The 19,269-nt window shown below is 42.9% G+C and overlaps 1 protein-coding gene across 1 annotated transcript in view; it reads right to left on the bottom strand.

Moving 5' to 3' along the window:
* Positions 1-5,762: 5,762 nt before the first annotated feature.
* The window catches only part of TRPC6 (transient receptor potential cation channel subfamily C member 6), an 844,345-nt gene continuing 830,838 nt past the window's right edge, over positions 5,763-19,269 (bottom strand). Inside the window, exons 11-12 of the mRNA XM_086935285.1 lie at positions 14,933-15,008; positions 5,763-10,894 (exon numbers count right to left, since the gene is read on the bottom strand). Of these exons, the coding sequence (XP_086791411.1) occupies positions 10,743-10,894; positions 14,933-15,008 (228 nt within the window). The 3' untranslated portion in view covers positions 5,763-10,742. The remainder of the gene's footprint in view (positions 10,895-14,932; positions 15,009-19,269) is intronic.

The following is a 19,269-nucleotide window of genomic DNA, read 5'->3' as shown; positions in this document are numbered from 1 at the left end:
TGAATGCCTCACCAGGCGGGCGGGGACCTGCACATAGGGTGGACAGTTCTATAAAATGGTTGAAGCGAAGACTTCTGCTCACTGGAGGACATCTTTGACTCTCACCAGTGTTTAAATTAATGAATGCCTTTTGTTAATCTAGCCCTATGATGCATACAAAGTGAATCTAAACTTATTCTCTTAACAATATTACATTCGTAATTTCAAAAACGATTAGATCGTCTGTTTGATGCACTTAGCCCAGAACATAATCACTTACCAGAAAAACACATGATTGGTAAAATATTGGTTTTAATGAAAAGAAAACTATAATTCATATATTTACATACCCATTTTCATTAAATATAGACACTTTGGCTTAAAACTCAGAAGGAATATAGTCTATGGTGCACTGTATATATAAATCTTCTAGAACCAGTAAATCATGTATAACAGTTTGCTGGCAACTTAAAATTTAAATAAAATGGTAAAACAGTGTGTTTTTTTAAATTGAAGCCATAGTCTCTCCTAGTTGTTTACACAGCCACAATACTACTAAGAGATATAAAATGATCGATTGCATAAATTACCTCGTGTTATTCCGAAACTCGGATTTTCTTAACCTTCAGTTTTAATATGGTATATTATATTATGGCATTACTTACTGAGAAAAGACTTCCACTTAACAGAGATGTATGTATGAGGAATGTGACTCGACGGCCATTTTTCCCTAACTTTAACTTGTTCTGGCACAGATGCTTGTATTATATTTCTTCTCTATTGTTGCTCCAAAAATGATCCATCAAGAAGAAAAAACATAAAACGAGCAACAGAGAGAGATGGCAGGATATTACTGAAAAAAACCTAGCATATTCTTTTAGAATTGAAATCCTCAAAATGTTAAATGTTAGCCTAAACATAAATAGATATGTATATATTTTAACAGAAAGATGTATTTATTCGGAGACGCATTTTAGCTTTCTTTGTAGTATTGCTGCTTCAATCAAATATTTTTATGAAAAAATGACAGAATATAATCAGCGAATTATCTAAAATTGTTAAATATTTTTTGTTTTCACGAATGGCAATTTGTATACATTAATAAGACTTTATCTGTTATGAACATGTAATAGATTAACATTTCCTTTCAAAGGGTAGGGAATCAGAATGAAAATGTAGAGAACATTTTGTTCTAATCCGATCTAACAAGTTCTTCCTCAAGAGCAATTGGTATTTTTGGAAAGGGCATCCTTTGTAAACAACCGTTTGAAACATGTAGCATCAAGGTCACTAAACAGATGGTTGGAGAAAGAAGAGTGCTATCTTGCTACTCGGAAATCAATAATTGCTATCTCAGGTAATTACTATAATCTAATAATGTACAACTGACCATCTTTCATGTCAAAAACTAATAACAATATATAAACATGTCCAATATAAAATCATTTAATACTGCAGATTGCAAGGAAAGCATTTTGTTTGGTAAAAATTCAAATGCGTGTGAAAGTTCAAAATTCAACAGGTTAGTCAAATGATTACATTTTGTATTTTTACTATGTTTGCTTGTTTTTGGGAAAATACTTTTCATCTTACATTGGCAAATCAACACATTCTTTGATACAACTATAGAAGGGCACCTTTGTTAAAGTTCAGAAATATAAAGCATTTCTCAGACGCAAAGCAATCCCTATTTACTTCAAAATGAGTGAACAAAATAAATAACATATGATGCTTCTTTGTACGCTTACATGGTACATTAATGACTTTGTAAAGATGCAGAGACTATTTTGATGTATAAAGGGCACGATTTCTAATGACCACAATTACAACAACTATTTTTAGTGCATAATTTAAAACTTTGGATAACAGAAATGACAGTGGGGGCATATGTTAGTTAAAGATTTCGGTATGGCATAGAAAAGAATACCACCCTGACACGCTCTTCCTTGTGAAGTACCAGGTGTAGTGAAAAACTTGGAATACAGAAGGATTCGGCCAGGATTTATAAACACTAATCTGTTCTGTAGATATGAAAGAAAAGTGTTTAATGTAGAGAAGGTCATGTTGTTGCTAGCGGTCGTCCTTAATTTCAGTCCTGGGCATCACGGCAAAACGATAATGGAAAGTTGTAAAAATATTTGTATTCAGGTAAAACACATGGTAAAGTATTGAAAGATTAGGCAGATTTTTATGAATTTGACTCCTGGACTTGCCAAGTTCCCTCTTCCCCGGAAACATGCCATTTGGTTTTCTTTTCCCCCATTAGAAGGGTTTTAAATTGTGCATATTTTATTTATCTGAAATATTGATATTTTACTCATCTGACAAAGAGTGTGCTATTATCAATGCGCCAGTAAAGAGCCAAGGTGATGTTGGCCTCTCCTTATAAAATCATTAAACAAATGTGAAGTGGCCAAAAGATTTACATTCACGGTTTGTAAAAATAAGTCACAGTGTATTGGGTGCTGCAATAACAAAAACTTAATAACACCTTAATCAAATAAAATACCTCTCAATCAAAGATATGCCAACACACACTATAATGAACACCTCAAATGGCCTTGGAATTTTTAAAACCAAAAGGGTCGGACTCGCCTGTAAGACAACCAGGTATGAGGATGGTCTGACAGGTCAGTGTGTGGACTGGTTTCTGACTGTTTTTGGGTCTGTTTTATGGTCTGCTATTTTTACTGTTAATTTTCCTGATATTAAAGCAAACTTTGACTTCATAAACCTCAAATCAATGCAGTCTTTCATATCTTACAAAACACTTATGCAGAATGACTTTACAAGTTCAAAATAGCCCCAATTTGCAAACGTGGGCTACTTCTTCAGCAATCCAACTCAATAATGGGGGCCACTTATATTTTAGTGCCACAGTTTGACCCTGCACACCATCCCGGAAGTGAATATACTCTAGTTATTCTCCACTAGGTGGTTGCAACATATTTCTTTTATTCGTTATTAATGGACATCATCTTGTATATTCTAATAGGCAAGCATAAAGCTGCATAACATGGTCATACATAGCTTTATACAAATACTTTTGTGAAATGCACTTACACATGGAACTTGGAGGAAAGCCCACAAAAAGAGGCATTCCAAGGCATCTCCAATACAAGGTAATCATTGTATCTGAGGCCTTTCTTGAGTAGCCAGACATTGCGATGGTTACATTTAATCCATATTAAATGCTTGAGGACAATGCTATATTTTTTTAGTTTGCTCAGTATGAATAGGTCCCTATAATATTCAACTTCTTTGTGCATTGAACATGAGCACTGGGGGCTACTGCGAGGTTGCAGTGCTACTATGCACTGTCGGGGTGGATTACATAAGGATAATTCACGTGTGTGATATTATTAGGTTGTGGATGGCAGCAGAGAGCCAGGATCAAAGGATCATGTGTGTGGCTTCCTGACCTGGGCCCTCGTTATGAGTTTTGGCCATTGACCTCAAGTGATAATCTCACTTCTTGCAATTGTCGGAGAAGTCCGGACCTGATTATTCTGGCCCCGGAGACACCAGGGCAGTCTTTACTTCTATAAGGGAAGCATCATTATCACAGACTTGTCCCTGCCTGCACTTCACAACTATCCCAAGAAATCAGTCCCTGGCCCACCACTGGCCCTTTAGCTTACATCTGTGCTGCTCAAAGGAAAATCAGAAAACTGCTCAGAATAAGACCTAGTATAACCAGGTCCAAACAGTTATCCTCCATCCCAGGAAAAAAGTTGTAATCACCAGAATTTGATGTGCGGATCCCACCCAGAATAATAGTAGTATCTGTGCAGCTAATTCCTCGATAACTATAATGATAACCCATAACTACAAATACTTTAAATGAATAATAATACTTGAAGTTAAGAACTTGTTATGGCTCCGGTCTATATCTCTGTGTGGTAGAGATCTAAGGAAGTAGTTTAAAGTGACAGATGTGTCTGGAAATTCTGCGAGAAGTATTAATGATCTGGCAGCTTCAGACAAGGTGACAGTTTGTGTAAGAGACCTGTGTGAATTTCCCCTCTAGCGAGGGGCTCTGTCTGCATTCTTGTTAAAATCTATATTGTTTATCCTTCAAAAGAAAACATATTTATTTCTCCCACCCTTGGTTGTATTGTTTGTCCAAAAGTAGCAGACACTGAAGGTAAGCATGCCCACCTCAAGAACCACTTGCAACACAGTAAATGACAAATGAGGCCATTATTCAGTTTTAGAGGATTTTAGATCCACCTATTTTTAGTTCAAGTCTGGGCAGCGCATGCGCTACTCTGTGAGTCAGACTGACTTGAAGCACCTCCCATTTTTTTCATTCGTTCCTGTTCATGCCTTTCAAAAATGCTTGATTTTGTTTGGTCAGCATGCTTAAATAGTCCGGACTTTTGGTGTTTAGGACCCTCCCAGAATACTGTCCCTGCTACATATGGTCTTACACTGTTTTTAATTTATATTCCTTCGCACACATTATTTTTTCTATGGGTTCTGCCTCAGGCTTGTTCCAGCTCGTTAGCCATATAAAACCCACCTTCTTGGTTGCCGGCGTCTCTTCTTAATTCACTCAGAAACACCATCTTGGTACTTCTGGTCAGTCTATTCCCGACCTTGATTGCTTTTTTTATTTATGAGCAGGACTCGGTTCATTTTTCCTACAAGACCTGAATAGAGCTTATGCTTTTGGCAATCCGCTACCATCCTCTGACCTTCCATTTTTTGCCCATCTGTCCTTCCGCTCCGTGCTCCCACTTTATTTTGCCAGTGGTCACACCACAGGACTGCAGACTATGTCATTATTACTCAGACTCACGCAGCCCATTGGTTACTTTAGATGTTTACTGCTCTCTTCCCCTGCCCCTTCTGCTATGCTTAATTTTTTGTGTTCTGCCTACCAATTGGGATTAGTCACGGCCTCGAAGGCTCTTTATGTCTTTAACCCCACGCACACTCAGTGATTTTTCTTTACACAACCCACAGACCCAACATTGCACGGTTGTCTTACATGCCCTGCTTATGTGGGCTTATGATGTTTTTACCTCCTTACACAATTAATGCCTCTTTTTCACAGAATTCCATCTTTGGGTGGTCGTGTTTCACACCATGTTTACACAGGATTTCTCTAAATGACCCTATTCACCAGGGTTTCCCTGGTGTTTGTTTCACCTTTAGGGCATCTGAACTTCAGAGGGCAGGGTTTTGTTAGCATTTCCCAACCCAGTTACCGAAATCCCCCCATTGATTTAGGGCTTCCACTCATCCAGGTCATTTCTTCTTCCCACTCACATGGGCCTGTGCGTCTGCTCGATCCTCTCGATCCACCCCACGCTTCCACCCCACCCTCATAGGGGGCAGAGCCTTTTCCACCGTGATACCACAGCTCTGGAACAACTTACCCGAATCCCTGCGCAGGGAACCAGCCCTCCTTCCTTTTAGGAAAAAACTCAAGACCATCTTGTTTTTGGAGGCACTGACCATGAAATAACTCGCTTACATCAGCTCATATGCACTGTTTGTTGTAAAACTCCCCCCTAGAAGCTCGAAGAGACCTGATGGTGAACCAGCGCTATATAAAAATTACTTAACATAACATAACACAACATTTTCTTCTCCCATCTGCTGTTGCTGTTTAGGAAGGGACGACTTCTCTCCCTTACTGTTTTCGCCTGGCTGTTCATCATCACTGAAGCAAAGCACCCTTCCCTCTGTCTCCAAAGATGCTGAACAAGATTCAGGTGCTGTTTTTAAACTTTTACTGGCTGGGCAAACATTGATGCTGTTTGAGCACTATATTTTTTTCTCTTTTTTCTTGTGTAAACTAGACCCGGTGAAACGCAGTTGAGTATGCTGATGTGCCTCATTAGTGATATTCCCGCTAGCCGCTTAGATATATTGGCGAGTTAATAATCCTGCTGCTAATACGTGTAACTTGCATGTCAGGGCTTCTTACGCCATCAGAGTCACCTCAGCCTTTCTCTCTCTATTGACTATATAACTAAAGATATTGTTAGGCACACATTTAATTTAAAGCAGCTCGGATTAATTCTACAACTCCGGTACATATACATCTAAATCCGGTATTTGTGAAGCGCAAACTACTCACCCTTGCGGGTCTCAAGGTGCTGGCGGCCATTGTGGAAATTAAGTGAGCAATTGCTCAGAGTCACACGGCGCTGAGATGATCTGCCACCGAGCCGGGGAACAAATCGTGAACCCAGTGCTCCGAAGTCAGCTGCCCTGGCCGCTGCACCACACCCCTCCACCTAAAGGCATTCAGATATATTTTACTGCCACGCAGCAGCATCATTTCACTGCATATCCTAAAGGATGGCTAAACATTTGTAGGGGCCAAAGGACAATACCTATTGGCTATGCCAATGCTTGTTTATCCACGTCAGTGGCCACAAGACGCGAGCCAGCATGGCCATAGGGACCTCTACCCTTTGTTGTTTGTCCATGTGAGTGTCACTGTAATATATAGTAAAATAAATTTGATCGGTATATAAATTCCCACCTGCAGCCCATTATTTCACTGATTTATCTTGCTGGCTCTCCGTTTATCACAAGGTGGAGACAGATGCTGTTTTCCATGTTGAATTCCCGTACACGTGAGTTATCTCTGATAGCATCCTCACACTTCTACGACCACATCATGTGCCACACTCGAGGATCTCAGAGGTTTTCTCCTCGTCCAGGATGAAATCTAAAGTTCCCAGCCAGTGCATGCAAATTATATGCAGGGGGGTGTGGGTGGTGGGGCATCAAGGCGCAGTTTGGTATTACAATATGGCTTTATTTGGAATCACTGCATTTCTCAGTTCAAAGGTGCTCTTAAACACCTTTGTATTGGTATACAATGGCTCGCCGATGTATTGTTCCTGGATTAAATAACAATTCAATAATCACGGTTTTTGCTTGGTCCACAAGTTTTTTCCAGATCTATGAATGTGGTTCCTGTTATATTCCTCCCATGATTGCTGTACATTAGCTGTGTTTGCGACAGGTTAATTCTGCTGTGGGTGGCAGTGAAAAAAGGACCTGCGCTGTTCTCCTGACACATCAATTCTTACGGTAAATACAGGTAAACAGTCCACAATTTCTAGCCATGACTGACTCTGGAAAGAGTGTGCATTTTCCCTGTTCATCCTGTAGGAGCAAGCAGCATTGTGCATTTTCCCTGTTCTTCCTGTTGGTGCGAGCAGCATGCTATTGATGTTCTACTTATGTGTGCTCTGAGTACCAATCCTCTTGCTCCCACTGTTTCTACTCCTTCACCAGACTTGTATGTTTTACCTCCAGAGATTTCAACAGGACAGATAAATGTTGCCTTTTAAAAATTAAGAATGTTATGTCTGATTTCTTGCCCATCACAGAACGCTCCCACACCCTGTGACAGCAGATGGCCGTCTGTGTGTGACTACAGTGGCGCCCCCATTGAGGTGCTAACACCATTCTTGAAAAAGAGACAATATGCAATGACCATACATGAGGATGCACTAAGCATATGGAAATGTAACAAAGTATCAACAATAGGATAAACAATGTGGGGCCCTTCAAGGCCTCTGATATGTGATGGCTTCAGGCTCATCCTTTGGAAAGAAGCAAGGCATGGAACAGTGTGGCATCACAGAACAAGAAATGACACATGAAGATACGCCCATGAGGTGAGAAAAAATCAAACCACCTCCCCAAAAGTAGTCAAGTAAATCCTAGCTGACGTACAAAACCTCAAAGATACCAACACAAAGAACTGCTCAGCTACCAGAACACAACGCCACAAAATGTAAACTACAACCTCCATTACTTATTTCATTTCTCTTCCAACTGCACACCTCCATTCCCCGAAAACAATTCACTTTTATTGGATCCATCAGAAACCTAAGTGCACCTAACTGCTAATTTTGGGCAATTCTGACATATTAACTCAACAGTGAATTTATCAAGGATGAACAAATACATCCGTGACACTACAGACATATTCATGATATAGGTGAAAGTGTGTTGGTTCACAGTCATTGGTACAGCCCCAACAATATTGTTAATACTGTCTGCATATCCTGAAATATTACCTGGGGTCTGATTTCGAGTTCAGCGGACGAGTACTCCATCACAAACGTGAGGAATATCGTGTCCGTTGTGTAACAAGTGCATTATATCCAATGGTATCCGTCACGTTTGTGATGGGTAAATGTAAATGTAAACGTAAACGTAAATGTGTGTGTCTTGTAAAGCGCACTGCTACCCGGAGGCTTCCTGGCGCTATAGACCACTGGGGAACCCGTCCTGGCTTTCCCTGTGAGATGGTCCCTCCTGGGTAACTCCAAGGTGAAACCAGGCATCCCCGGCGTTTGTGGGGGGCCGTTGTGGAGATGAGGCAAGCTAATGCCCAGAGTTGCCGAGTGCGATCGTTGGTTAGAGTAGGCACCGAGGCGAGAATTATCGAGTCCGCTGACCCTTGTTCACGACCCTGCCGCGTCGGGGATTGAACCCTGGTCCTGGGCCGTCCTCTGCTTCCGGGTCTGCCGCCTCTAACCAGTGCGCCACACCACTCCACTAACCTGTCTGCTGAACTCTAATTCAGGCCCTTAAGAACTTATTAACACTTTACCCTGAATTATGCACGGAAAATAAAACCTTAAATGTGCACATATTTATATTTTCTATAAAAATTCTCTTCAGCAATACATTGTTCCTATGTGCTCCCCTTTTCAAATATCAATTAGATTTCATATGCTTATATAACACAACGAAGGAAATAATACATTGTTTAGCCCTCAATTAACTGTACTTCAATTGATTGTCAAATGACACAGTTGTTAAAAGTAGAAAAATGATTGCCATTTTGTTTTGCTTGCAAGATTGTCACATCCTGAAGTGATTCATTTTGATTAAGATTATTCAGTGCCTAATTTGAGCCGGTGGTTTTGATGAGGGGCCACAGCACCTATTTTTCTGCATCAGGCATTTGTAAGCAAAAGACACATGTGGGAAAGACGGAGGAAGAGAAATATGGAAAAGCGTCACAAGGGCAGAAAGCTGCAAGAGTGAGCTGCAAAGGCAAGGAGTGGCTGTAAATGGAATAAAGAAGTCTGAGACGAGTTTAGAATGATGCTGCCCCGGTATTCTGTGCTGGCATACTTAATTGCAGCACCCCCGTGTTTCAGAGGGGAGCTTTGGGCACCCGCACTTCTTTATTTACAAATTAAGCACTGACATACCATGGGTAACAGTTCCATATTGTGCAACGGGGTGGAAGGGGTGAGTGGGTTTCTTGTGCTGGTGTATAAAATATACATCTGGTGTTTTATATCAAATAGAATATCGTTTCAGACCACACTTAAATACAGAAGTACGCAGGTTTTAATGGTAAAACATTCATCATTAAAGGTCATGATGCATTGCAATGAAATGCACAAGCCAACTACTCCGGGTAATTAATATTGTCTAACTTTTACCATCTGCTTGGGAATTTATTTCAAACCCAAAGCCATATTGTAATTTAGCCATGATGAATCATAGAATGAGGGTCCATGAGACTAAGTCATTTTTATTTTCTGGTTGGCGTTTTAATTTTTTTTCAGAATTCCGTTATAATAGAACTATTGGCATCGGGTCTGAAACTGTTTCGTGGTCACAAACTTACAATCTCTCAGGCCTTGCAATATATTTAACACCCATTGTGATGTGGAAAAGTATTTTTCGACTCACAAGGTGTCTTTTGCGAGCAAGACAGACTCACAAAAGAAAGAGGGAATGTAATGTGCTTCGCCTATCTTTTGTGAGTCGGCATGCATTGTATCAACGACTCTAGACTGCAATTGTGGTTGCAAACAATTCAATTACAGAGACCCAAGAGGTGGTAGTAACAGATTCGAAAACATGTGAGTAGACATTCCAGACACTATCCACCAACAGTCACCAAGGCCAATCAAATTGAGGAAAACGCCCATGAGTGACTAAGTAAAGGTATCTTGCATAGTTTGGGGACTCGAACTTTCCAATGCATGCATTTCCATGTCAGCCTCTAATGACAATATGTGAGCAACCCCTCTATATCCATTGGTGCAAATGCCATGCAAAGACATATGCCTTCACAATACTGCCATCCTCTAAACCTTGTGCTTCGGTGTCAGCCTGGATGACAGTGAACCTTGAAGGGCAATCTTGATCGTTGCAGATCGGCGCCAACATGGTGGGTCAAATAAGGTGCATGGCTGACATGTCAACAGTTATGTTTTGATCTCATCTCACACCATCCTTGAGCAATAGTAAGTGAAATGTTGGGATTGAGGCATCATGGTAGACCGTTCATTGTGTGTGTGACTCAAGTAGCTTTATATATGTTACCCCCCCCCCCCATATAGCCCACTCAAAAATATACCCATATATTTCATAATTGTCAGGCTCAGGGAAATTATATGGTTATGCCAGATAATATAGACTGAACATTTGCAAATCTTTATAACAACTAGAGACAACTTTGATTTGGATGGTCGAACAAACACATGGATCTTCTGATGGTAAATGGAATGCAATATTAAGACTAAATACAGTACTTTTGCCTTGTACAGAAAAAAAATATATTAGTTTAGTTTTGAGTTGTACAGCAAGTAATGTATTTACATGCCACTGTGCGATAGATTGTATAATTGGAAAATGTCTGAAGTGGGATGAATATAAAATCTGCATCTGATATGTACAATATGCCTTCTATTGTAGGAGAGATTATGGCTTTAGATCATTAGATTTGGTTCAATATAATTAAATCTGGGTTATCTGTTGCTGTCTAGGTGTTCAGTTGTCATTTCAAGTTTCTCTCCCAGTTTTCTTATAAGTTCTGCAAGGTCTTCAGTATTGTGTGATTTTTCTTCCAGAAGTTCATAACGAAGACTCGATATATCTTGTTTGATTTCTTTCAGTTCACCTGAAAGGTATTAAGAAAATAGTCACAAAAACTTAAGAGGACAATTTCCCATCGACAGAAGAGGGATCAACATATGCTGCATTGAATGTAGACAACGCCAGTACCATTAAGATTTGAAATAAAAATAGCACCTCTTTTTACCAATGCACTATAAAGTTACTGCTAGGAAGTTAGAGGAGAGAAAAACTACCAAAGTTCCATGTGATATGGAAGCGCCACGCAGTGTTGCAATGTCTCAAGGTGTCCCAATGTACATCAAAAAGAAAAACCAACACAGTAGCCACTCCTTACCGGAGCACTCTGTAAACACAAAGCTAAGTAAAACATAGAGGACATTGTAATTGCAAATTCCTAATTCAGATGTTAGCTCTGGTTCACAAAATCTTGAGTTTGAAAATATGCCCGCGAAACTTCTTATCTGTTATATGTCACAACGTATTGTGTAATGTATTAATACCAATAAAAATAAAAAGTTAAAAAAAGAAATTTGACCCTGTGGAAATACTAGTTTACAGCATATTTCTGATTTTATTGTGGTTCACAAAGCGTAACAGGAATATTAAAAGGTGTGCGCATGTTTCCTATATGTCACTGGGTATGCAAAAAAGTAAATACATGCATACAGCTTTTATATGAAATGGAAACTTTTTTAAGAGTAATCTCTAGAGATTTACATCGGAGAATTATTCTTTAATATAGGGCCTACAGTATAAACAAGTGTAAGCATTTTAACGCTCAGTGCCTAGAAATGTAATTTGAAATAGTATCTGTTTAGTAGAAATAAAGTAGTATTTGAACAGCAATATAAATATTTGTGTAAACTATGAAACTCAAATATATTTTTTTCCCCTACAATTTACTGTAGTCCTTCTGTGATGCCAGAAGTACAGGTCCATTTCATAAAATGGGGAAATGCATGACAGTTTTCATAAGAAGCAACTGTGCAACATACAACAGAGATCGGTATTTCACTTTACATTGTATTAAGGGTAAATAACATATTGCAAATCTCCGAAATCTAACGAGCTAGCCTGTTTACTTGGAATATGGAATTTTCTTCAACAGTGAATGCTAAAAAAATCATTCTGTGTATCGGCACAACATTAGCCACCGTATTACAATGACGGCGTTTGGAGTTTAAACGGGCAGGAAATCCGACTCGGTTCCGATGGGCTCAAGGAGCCGATCGGCGAGTCGAAAAAACCTCATAATCCCTTAAAATCTGCGTTTCCGCCGCCGGGATTATGATGGCACAAGCTCCCATTGAAAAATGGAAGTTTGCGACCGCACCATGTGCACCCTATTTGTGATGTCGGAACTACTGACCTGAGGTCGGTCGTATCCCCATCCGCAGCTATGCTGGTCGGAGGAAACTCCGACCGACGTCGTAATCAGGGTCTTAAATTGTAGACATTTAATTTGCATAGTATACAATGCCATTTGTATGGCTACATCCAAACGTTTTGGTGTTGGAAATTCTACCTCTTATACTACTACAGACTACCTTCCATCTGGAAACAGACAGAAGTGGGCCCGTATTTTGGTCCATGGTTTGTGGCCCTACAGGTCACACTCACTCTCACTTAGTTTTGGAAATTCCTGCAGGCCCTGCACCGATCGCTTGCCTCTCAGCAGCCTTTCCCTCCCTGGCGGATTACGTGACTCAGGCAGCCTCGCCAGATAGAGCTGTAATATTCACCTGCCTTCCATGTGGGGGCCAAGGGGACACACAATTGCACTGTGGAAGGCAATTTCAGCACCTGGAGAGCAGCACAGCTCCTCTCAGACCCTCGGAGAGTCACGCAGATTGACCCCTCCCTTCTCGGGCCAGTCCCTTTGAAAATGATACGAAGTTTCGGGTCCAGGACGACGGATTTACAGCAGTGCTGCAGTGCTCAAAGAGAGTGTCTTCTTGGCTGTCTACTCCCAAACACCGTTAAACCACCAGCATAAGGGACACACTGGAACTGACACTTGTAAGTATGTATAGCAGCAGTACCTCAATTGCTGTTAATTTCTTTTGGCATTTGGCCTCGTGCAAAATGTACATGTAAGCAGAGCAGTTTTGATGTACTGATGCTTTGCGTTCCATGGCAGTATGTTATAGTAGCAGTGGGCTGCATCAATATCTGGTGTATTGTAATTTGGGATTACCGTTTCCACATTTCGGGCGGGAGCCAGCCAAAATAAAGCACTTTTTGGCTTTAAAAATCAGGAGTCTCCCTTCTTAATCGGGAGACGGAGACAGGGGGAGGGAGAGCTAGAGAGAGGGAAAGAGAGGGAGAGGGAAAGTGAGGGAGGGAAAGGGAGCGAGGGAGGGATGGTGAGGGAGGGAGGGAAAGGGAGGCAGACGGAGACAGAGGGAGGCAGGGAGACAGAGAGAGGGAGGGAGAGAGAGGGAGGGAGACAGAGAGAGGGAGGGAAAGAGAGGGAGAGGGAAAGTGAGGGAGGGAGAGCGAGGGAGAGCGAGAGGGAGGGGAAGGGATGGGGAGGGAGGGAGGGAGAGTGAGGGAGAGCGAGGGATGGAAAGCGAGGGAGGGAGGGAAAGGGAGGCAGACGGAGGGAGGGAGACAGAGGGAGGGAGGGAGACAGAGGGAGGGAGAGAGACAGTGGGAGGGAGGGAGACAGAGAGGGGGAGGGAGACAGAGAGAGGGAGACAGAGGGAGTGAGGGAGACAGAGGGAGTGAGGGAGACAGAGAGAGGAAGGGAGACAGAGAGGGAGGGAGAAAGTGAGAGAGTCAGAGTGAGTGAGATAGAGGGAGAGATGGAGAGAGATGGAAAGAGAGAGAGTCAGAGGGAGACAGAGTCAGAGGGAGACAGAGAGAGGGAGAGAGAAAGGGGGAGGGAGAGGGAGAGGGGGGAGAGTGAGAGGGAGAGAGAGGGAGGGAGACAGAGAGAGTGAGTAAGACTGAGTGAGAGAGTCAGAGTGAGTGAGACAGAGGGAGAGATGGAGAGAGAGAGAGATGGAGAGAGAGAGAGAGTCAGAGGGAGACAGAGAGTCAGAGAGAGGGAGAGGGCGAGGGAGAGGGAGGGAGAGAGGGTCAGAGAGGGAGAGAGAGGGTGAGAGAGGGAGAGAGAGGGGGAGAGAGGGAGAGGGAGAGAGATGTGTGTCTATGCCGGGCTTGGTGGCTCAGTGGACGAAGGAGCCCGCTGCAGGGACCTGTGATCAACATTATGGTCACAGTTTTTTTGTTGCTCTAGCCCCGCCCCTTTCCCACTGACCCCGCCCCCACCGGTGCGGCCCTCGGACACAAACCACACTGTAAATTTGGCCCCCGAGAGAAAGTTTGTGAGTACCCATGTCTTATAGCATGAAACAGGAAGCCACAACATGAGCTAACAAAAGAGGAGAGATAAAAGCAAATAACTTAATGCACTTTGCACTCTGGAAACTCAATACGGAATTCTTTCCTATTTCTATCAGAACTAATACCTTCTGAAGCCTCGCTCCAGTAACTTTCCCCTTCCCACAGTAATCCCCTGCTGCACACCTTTTTCCTCCCTCCCTTCCTCTTGTGCACCGCACTTTGTTACTCAGATGCTGGGTTTATTTTACATATGTAACATACATTTATTATCTGTTTTTTCTTTTGAAAGTGTTTTTAAAATATTAGGTACACCTAGGTTATTTCAACTTTCAAAATAACAAGTTGTCCAATCAACTGCTCAAACCTCAGCAATTTGAAGGGCAAAAATACCCTAACTATGTTATTTTGCATAGAAAAGGATTGATGCTTGTACATTTTTGGAGTAAACATAACTAATTTAAATCATGTACAAAACAGACAAAATGATTTCCTTATTTTATATTAAATGTAGACTTTGAGATAAAATTCGATTGGGATTTATATATTTGCATTATTGTGATAACTAAGAATATGTAGGATGGTTTGGATGGCAATCAGAAGTATAGCTTTCATCGATAATGATTAGTATATATCACATAGCTGCCGTACTTAAAGTACCAATATCAAAGCACTCCAGCTATACTAAAGCACTCCTACTATTCTGTCATTAGAACCAATATTCAAAACTTACCTTCGTTGACCTCATCACTTTCCTTATCAATTTGAGCTTTTAGCACATATCGTTTTATGAGTCTTTTCATGATTTTCTAAAGATAGAGAAAAAAGAAATAACATTTACTTTTCAGGTTGGTCTCAGTGACCCTGCTTCATAAAGATTCTGCTGTAGTTTACCAACAAATTGTGAAAAACATTAGTAGGCCAGGAGACTACAACAATAAGTCACATTTCTCATATACTAATCTTTGTTAGTCAGGTCAAATTCTTTTGCCTCATTTTCTGCACTCATTTCCAGTTCCACAATACTATATACATAGCCTAGCTGCTGCTTTTGAACAGGACATAAAGGAAAAAAAAACGCTCCAAAGCAGACATACCAGGGAGCAATTGGTACTTTTTCTTTAAGTAGCTCTATTATGACCAAAAAGAACAAAGTATAACAACACACATCGGACTGCTTACTAAAACTACCTTTATATAGGCGCAATTACACGAGACAATCTGAGTATGTTTGGAGAAATATATTTATTTTTTAATAATTTGCATCCAACACATACAACCCACCATCGGCGAGCAACCTCCTTTTTTATGGCCTATCTCACCAGACAAACATGTGATCATGACTAGAGAGGGACTTTGGCTTCACCCACGTGTTGGGAGCCGGGAGTTCATGTTTTGATTTGGGCATGAGGATGTATGAATCCACAAAAAAAGTGCTTGCACTCTTGCAATTGTGGCCATTTGCTTATTTATCCAGCTTCCTAAGCATGCTCTTTCAGGGGCACACATAACATTGGAATGCTATTAAAGGGTCTTACATATTTATATAATTGATGATGTTTTTCTCTGACAGCAGCACAGAAGGGAGAAGGACACTAATTAATCTAAGAAAACTTGACCACAGACAGTCATCCTGTTCACAGTGCTGACTACGAACCTGACGTTAGGCGGGTTTTCGGAGGAGAGGCACGGCGAGGCAGAGCGATGCTCTATTTTCCGCTCCCTGCTCCTCACAAGCTGCTCGCTGGTCACCCTCCGAAAATCTTCTTTGGCCCAGAGCTGGCGCCACCCCCCCCTTGCAGGATTGAGTGCAGTTCCACAGCACCTCACTGTGCGTGGCCTGAGGGGCCAATGCCTCACTGCAACACCCCACGGCAAGTGGCAAGTGCTGCCGCCATTAGTGGGTGGCCCCAGTAAGAGTGATGCGGCCCAACTAGGCTGGGTGCAGCCTGCGATCATGGCCTGTGTGCCCCGCTTGACCCCAACACCTGGTGCTCTTCCACCAGCTTCCACTCCTCTCTACCAGCTTCCACCCATCTGCAAAGCTATAACGGTTATTGGCAAGAGGGCGTTAGAGAGGAGCCAGAGGAGACAGCAGAGGCAGGGTATATACAAAAGACATGAGTTAGTGGTTCTCTGTATCCACCTGCCTGCCCCCGCTCCAGTGGGAGGTGGGAACTGAACGTACGGTGACCAAGATGCAGTGAGACTGTCTCCGGAGGACTGGCTTTTGGCTGCGCAGTAAGATGAAGGAGGTGAGCACGCCTTGCCCCAAGCTTAGAGCTGCGGCTTATCCCATCTTGGGTAGGTGGCTGGTGTCAGGCCTCTGTGCGCGCAACCCCCCACACTGTTTTTCATACTGCTTCCTTGCTCCTGCTGCCGACACCCACTAGTGGTGTCTTCTTCGCCCTGATTCCGGTGGCACTCAAACTTTGGCTGCTCCTCCTGGGGCTCTTCCGCCTGCCCTGGACTTGGTGGGTGCATGTCCGAAGGGGTGTGGAATGGGGCACAGAAGGCAGGGGTGAGGACCGTGGAACGGGGGCCTGAGGGCAGGGGAGCTGCCTCAGTTGTAATTGTCCATCTGCCCCAGGCCCGCCCCATTAAGCCTCTGCTGCATGAACCTCAGGACTAACATTTGGAAACCAGGCACTTCTCTAACCCTTCCTCTTTCCTTGAGTCCAATCATAGGTGCTTGGGTTCTTGGGAAAGGGCACCCTAACTTCAATGACTAAGAAAAGCATTCATCTGCCAAGGCCAAAGCAGAAATCAAAATTGCAGCAGGAGATACGCCTTTCAGCTGGGCAGCATTGGGGAGAACATCCATCCAGATAAATGCTGGCAAAACATATGACCTGGGTAGCTGGGCACTGCCCCAGAACCCCTCCTTTTTTAGAGAGCAGCCCTGATGGCACCTGCCAGGATGCCAAAAACCTCAAGAGTTCTGAAGCCTTCCCAGTTACAACTACAACTACAACTATGAACGAACTAAAGCTGCCATTGGGATAGGCAGCGAGGATGAGATAGGTCAAGTTTCCTCAATTATGGGGTCGGAGTCACCCTACCTATCCACCTCAACTACACTGCCCAGCTGCCCCATGGCCACAAGCCAGGCCTGGAGGAGGAAAAGGTCCCTATCTTGCCTCAACTTGGGAACCTTTCCAGTTCCAAACATCGAGCGCACATTAAATCAGGCAACAAACCTTCGAGAAGCCTCTCTTGCTGCTAATGTCTGGGATTCACTGGCTGACATCTCAAGGCTGCACAAAATTCCTAAAACTATTGCTGACAACCTGCTCACACCAAGAACAGACACAGACTCAAAGGTAGGGCCTCCAAGAGAGACATATATTCACAAAGGCAAGGAAGGATCATGTATCACCATAGACTCCTCCTCCGGGCCTGAGCTAAGCAATTCCCTTCACAGATCACCATTACTTCTGCCCCTTGAACTTTCATGCGCTCAGTATAACCTGCTAAGGTCAGTCAGCACTTCCATCTCAATAGTCATAAATGCTCTAACATGGCAATCAGAGAAGCTCTTAATACAAATGGAGACCCTCTAAGTCACGGCAACAACAATGGCCGAAATGGCCAAGAAAGTCGACAGGATGGCGGTAATTAGTAGCACTCCAGCTCTTCCAATTCCTCCCCTTGAATGTCAGTGCCCAGAGATAGTCGACAAACTGGCATTCCTCCCAACGGTTCTCTCCTCGCTGGTGGAGGAGCTAAAACCTAGTATCAAAACCTGCTCAGACCCCGTGAGCCTGGTGAAGGGGGTAAAGGATTTCACAGTGGTCAGCAAGGGCGTAGACCTCAAATTCATTCAACGTCTCCAGCTGAAAACAAGTAAAGCAATTTGGCCGCTACACCCCCCACTACCCGGAGACAACGATGGGAGACAGAACCTCAACAACCCGAAGGCCTCCTTATTTCGATACCAGTTTTAGGTTAAACATTCCTTCTCCAGGGGGAGGTCAGTCAGCAAAGATGAGCATGACACCGCTGTACGTTTCGAAAGGCAATATCGATACTCTCAACAGAACAAACATCCTGAAACTTCTCTAACACACCCAGTCGCTGTATCATATCACCAGCAGGGACATTGTCAGGGTACAATTGGTCTCTTCACCCTTGCAACCATGGAAGGAACAAACTATTATACCAAGGGGAAACTCCAGCACAGCAGTAAGTATGCACAATGAAAAATTAGCAGAATGGGGAATTGACATTCGGATGCTTGAAAATGAGAATAACCCATTCATCTTACAGGCACCCACAAGGAACTTGCCTGTGGCTTGTGTACTGAGAGGGACCAACCAAGGGGAATGCTCCATGGATGAAGCAAACATGAATATTCAGTGCCGAGTTGATGGCTTGCATGGGGGCAGACAGGTAATCTTTACCGCCAAAACCTTCGCCCCCCCGCCCCCATTGCCCACCCTCCCCTAACTCAACTCATTGGTGTTTGGTCGCCTCCAACCTGGCCGATTAAATTCTGGGGCCCACCTAGTAAGGGGCCTTGCCATCATAGCAGCACAGTAGGAAGCACCCAAACATAAAACATCATAGCATGGAACGTTGCTGGGATGCACAAAGTCTTGCAAAGCCCTTCGGCGACCACACTCCTCGAAGGGACTGATCTCATTTGTGTCCTAGAAAAGTGGACAACCGCAGAAGATTTTAAACCAGCAATCAAAATTAATATATATTTGGGAGACCCTCTGAGAGTATCTCCGTATATATCAAACATGCCCTAAAACTTAACTTTACAGAGATGAAGAACTCCTCTGACACAATCCTAACCGGTACTTTGAAAGGCCTCAAGTCTGCGGACGGTCCACTACCCTACTCCTAATCAATGTATAGTATAATCCCAATGGTTAGGGTCCCAAGGACAAGCTTACTCGGCTGATCGAACAGATTGAAACTCTGCTAACACAATTTGCATCCATGGAAATGATCAAGCTCTGGGATTTTAACACGCATAATATAGGGGAACAGGAGTCCAACGCCAATCCCTCAGGGAGCACAGGGAGATTCAATGCCCTCCTACGGACGTACAACTTGACA

Source organism: Lissotriton vulgaris, chromosome 8, assembly GCF_964263255.1.
Source record: "Lissotriton vulgaris chromosome 8, aLisVul1.2, whole genome shotgun sequence".
Lineage (NCBI taxonomy): Eukaryota > Metazoa > Chordata > Amphibia > Caudata > Salamandridae > Lissotriton > Lissotriton vulgaris.
Note: the sequence above shows the minus strand (reverse complement) of the source record. Positions and strands in the feature narration are given on the sequence as shown.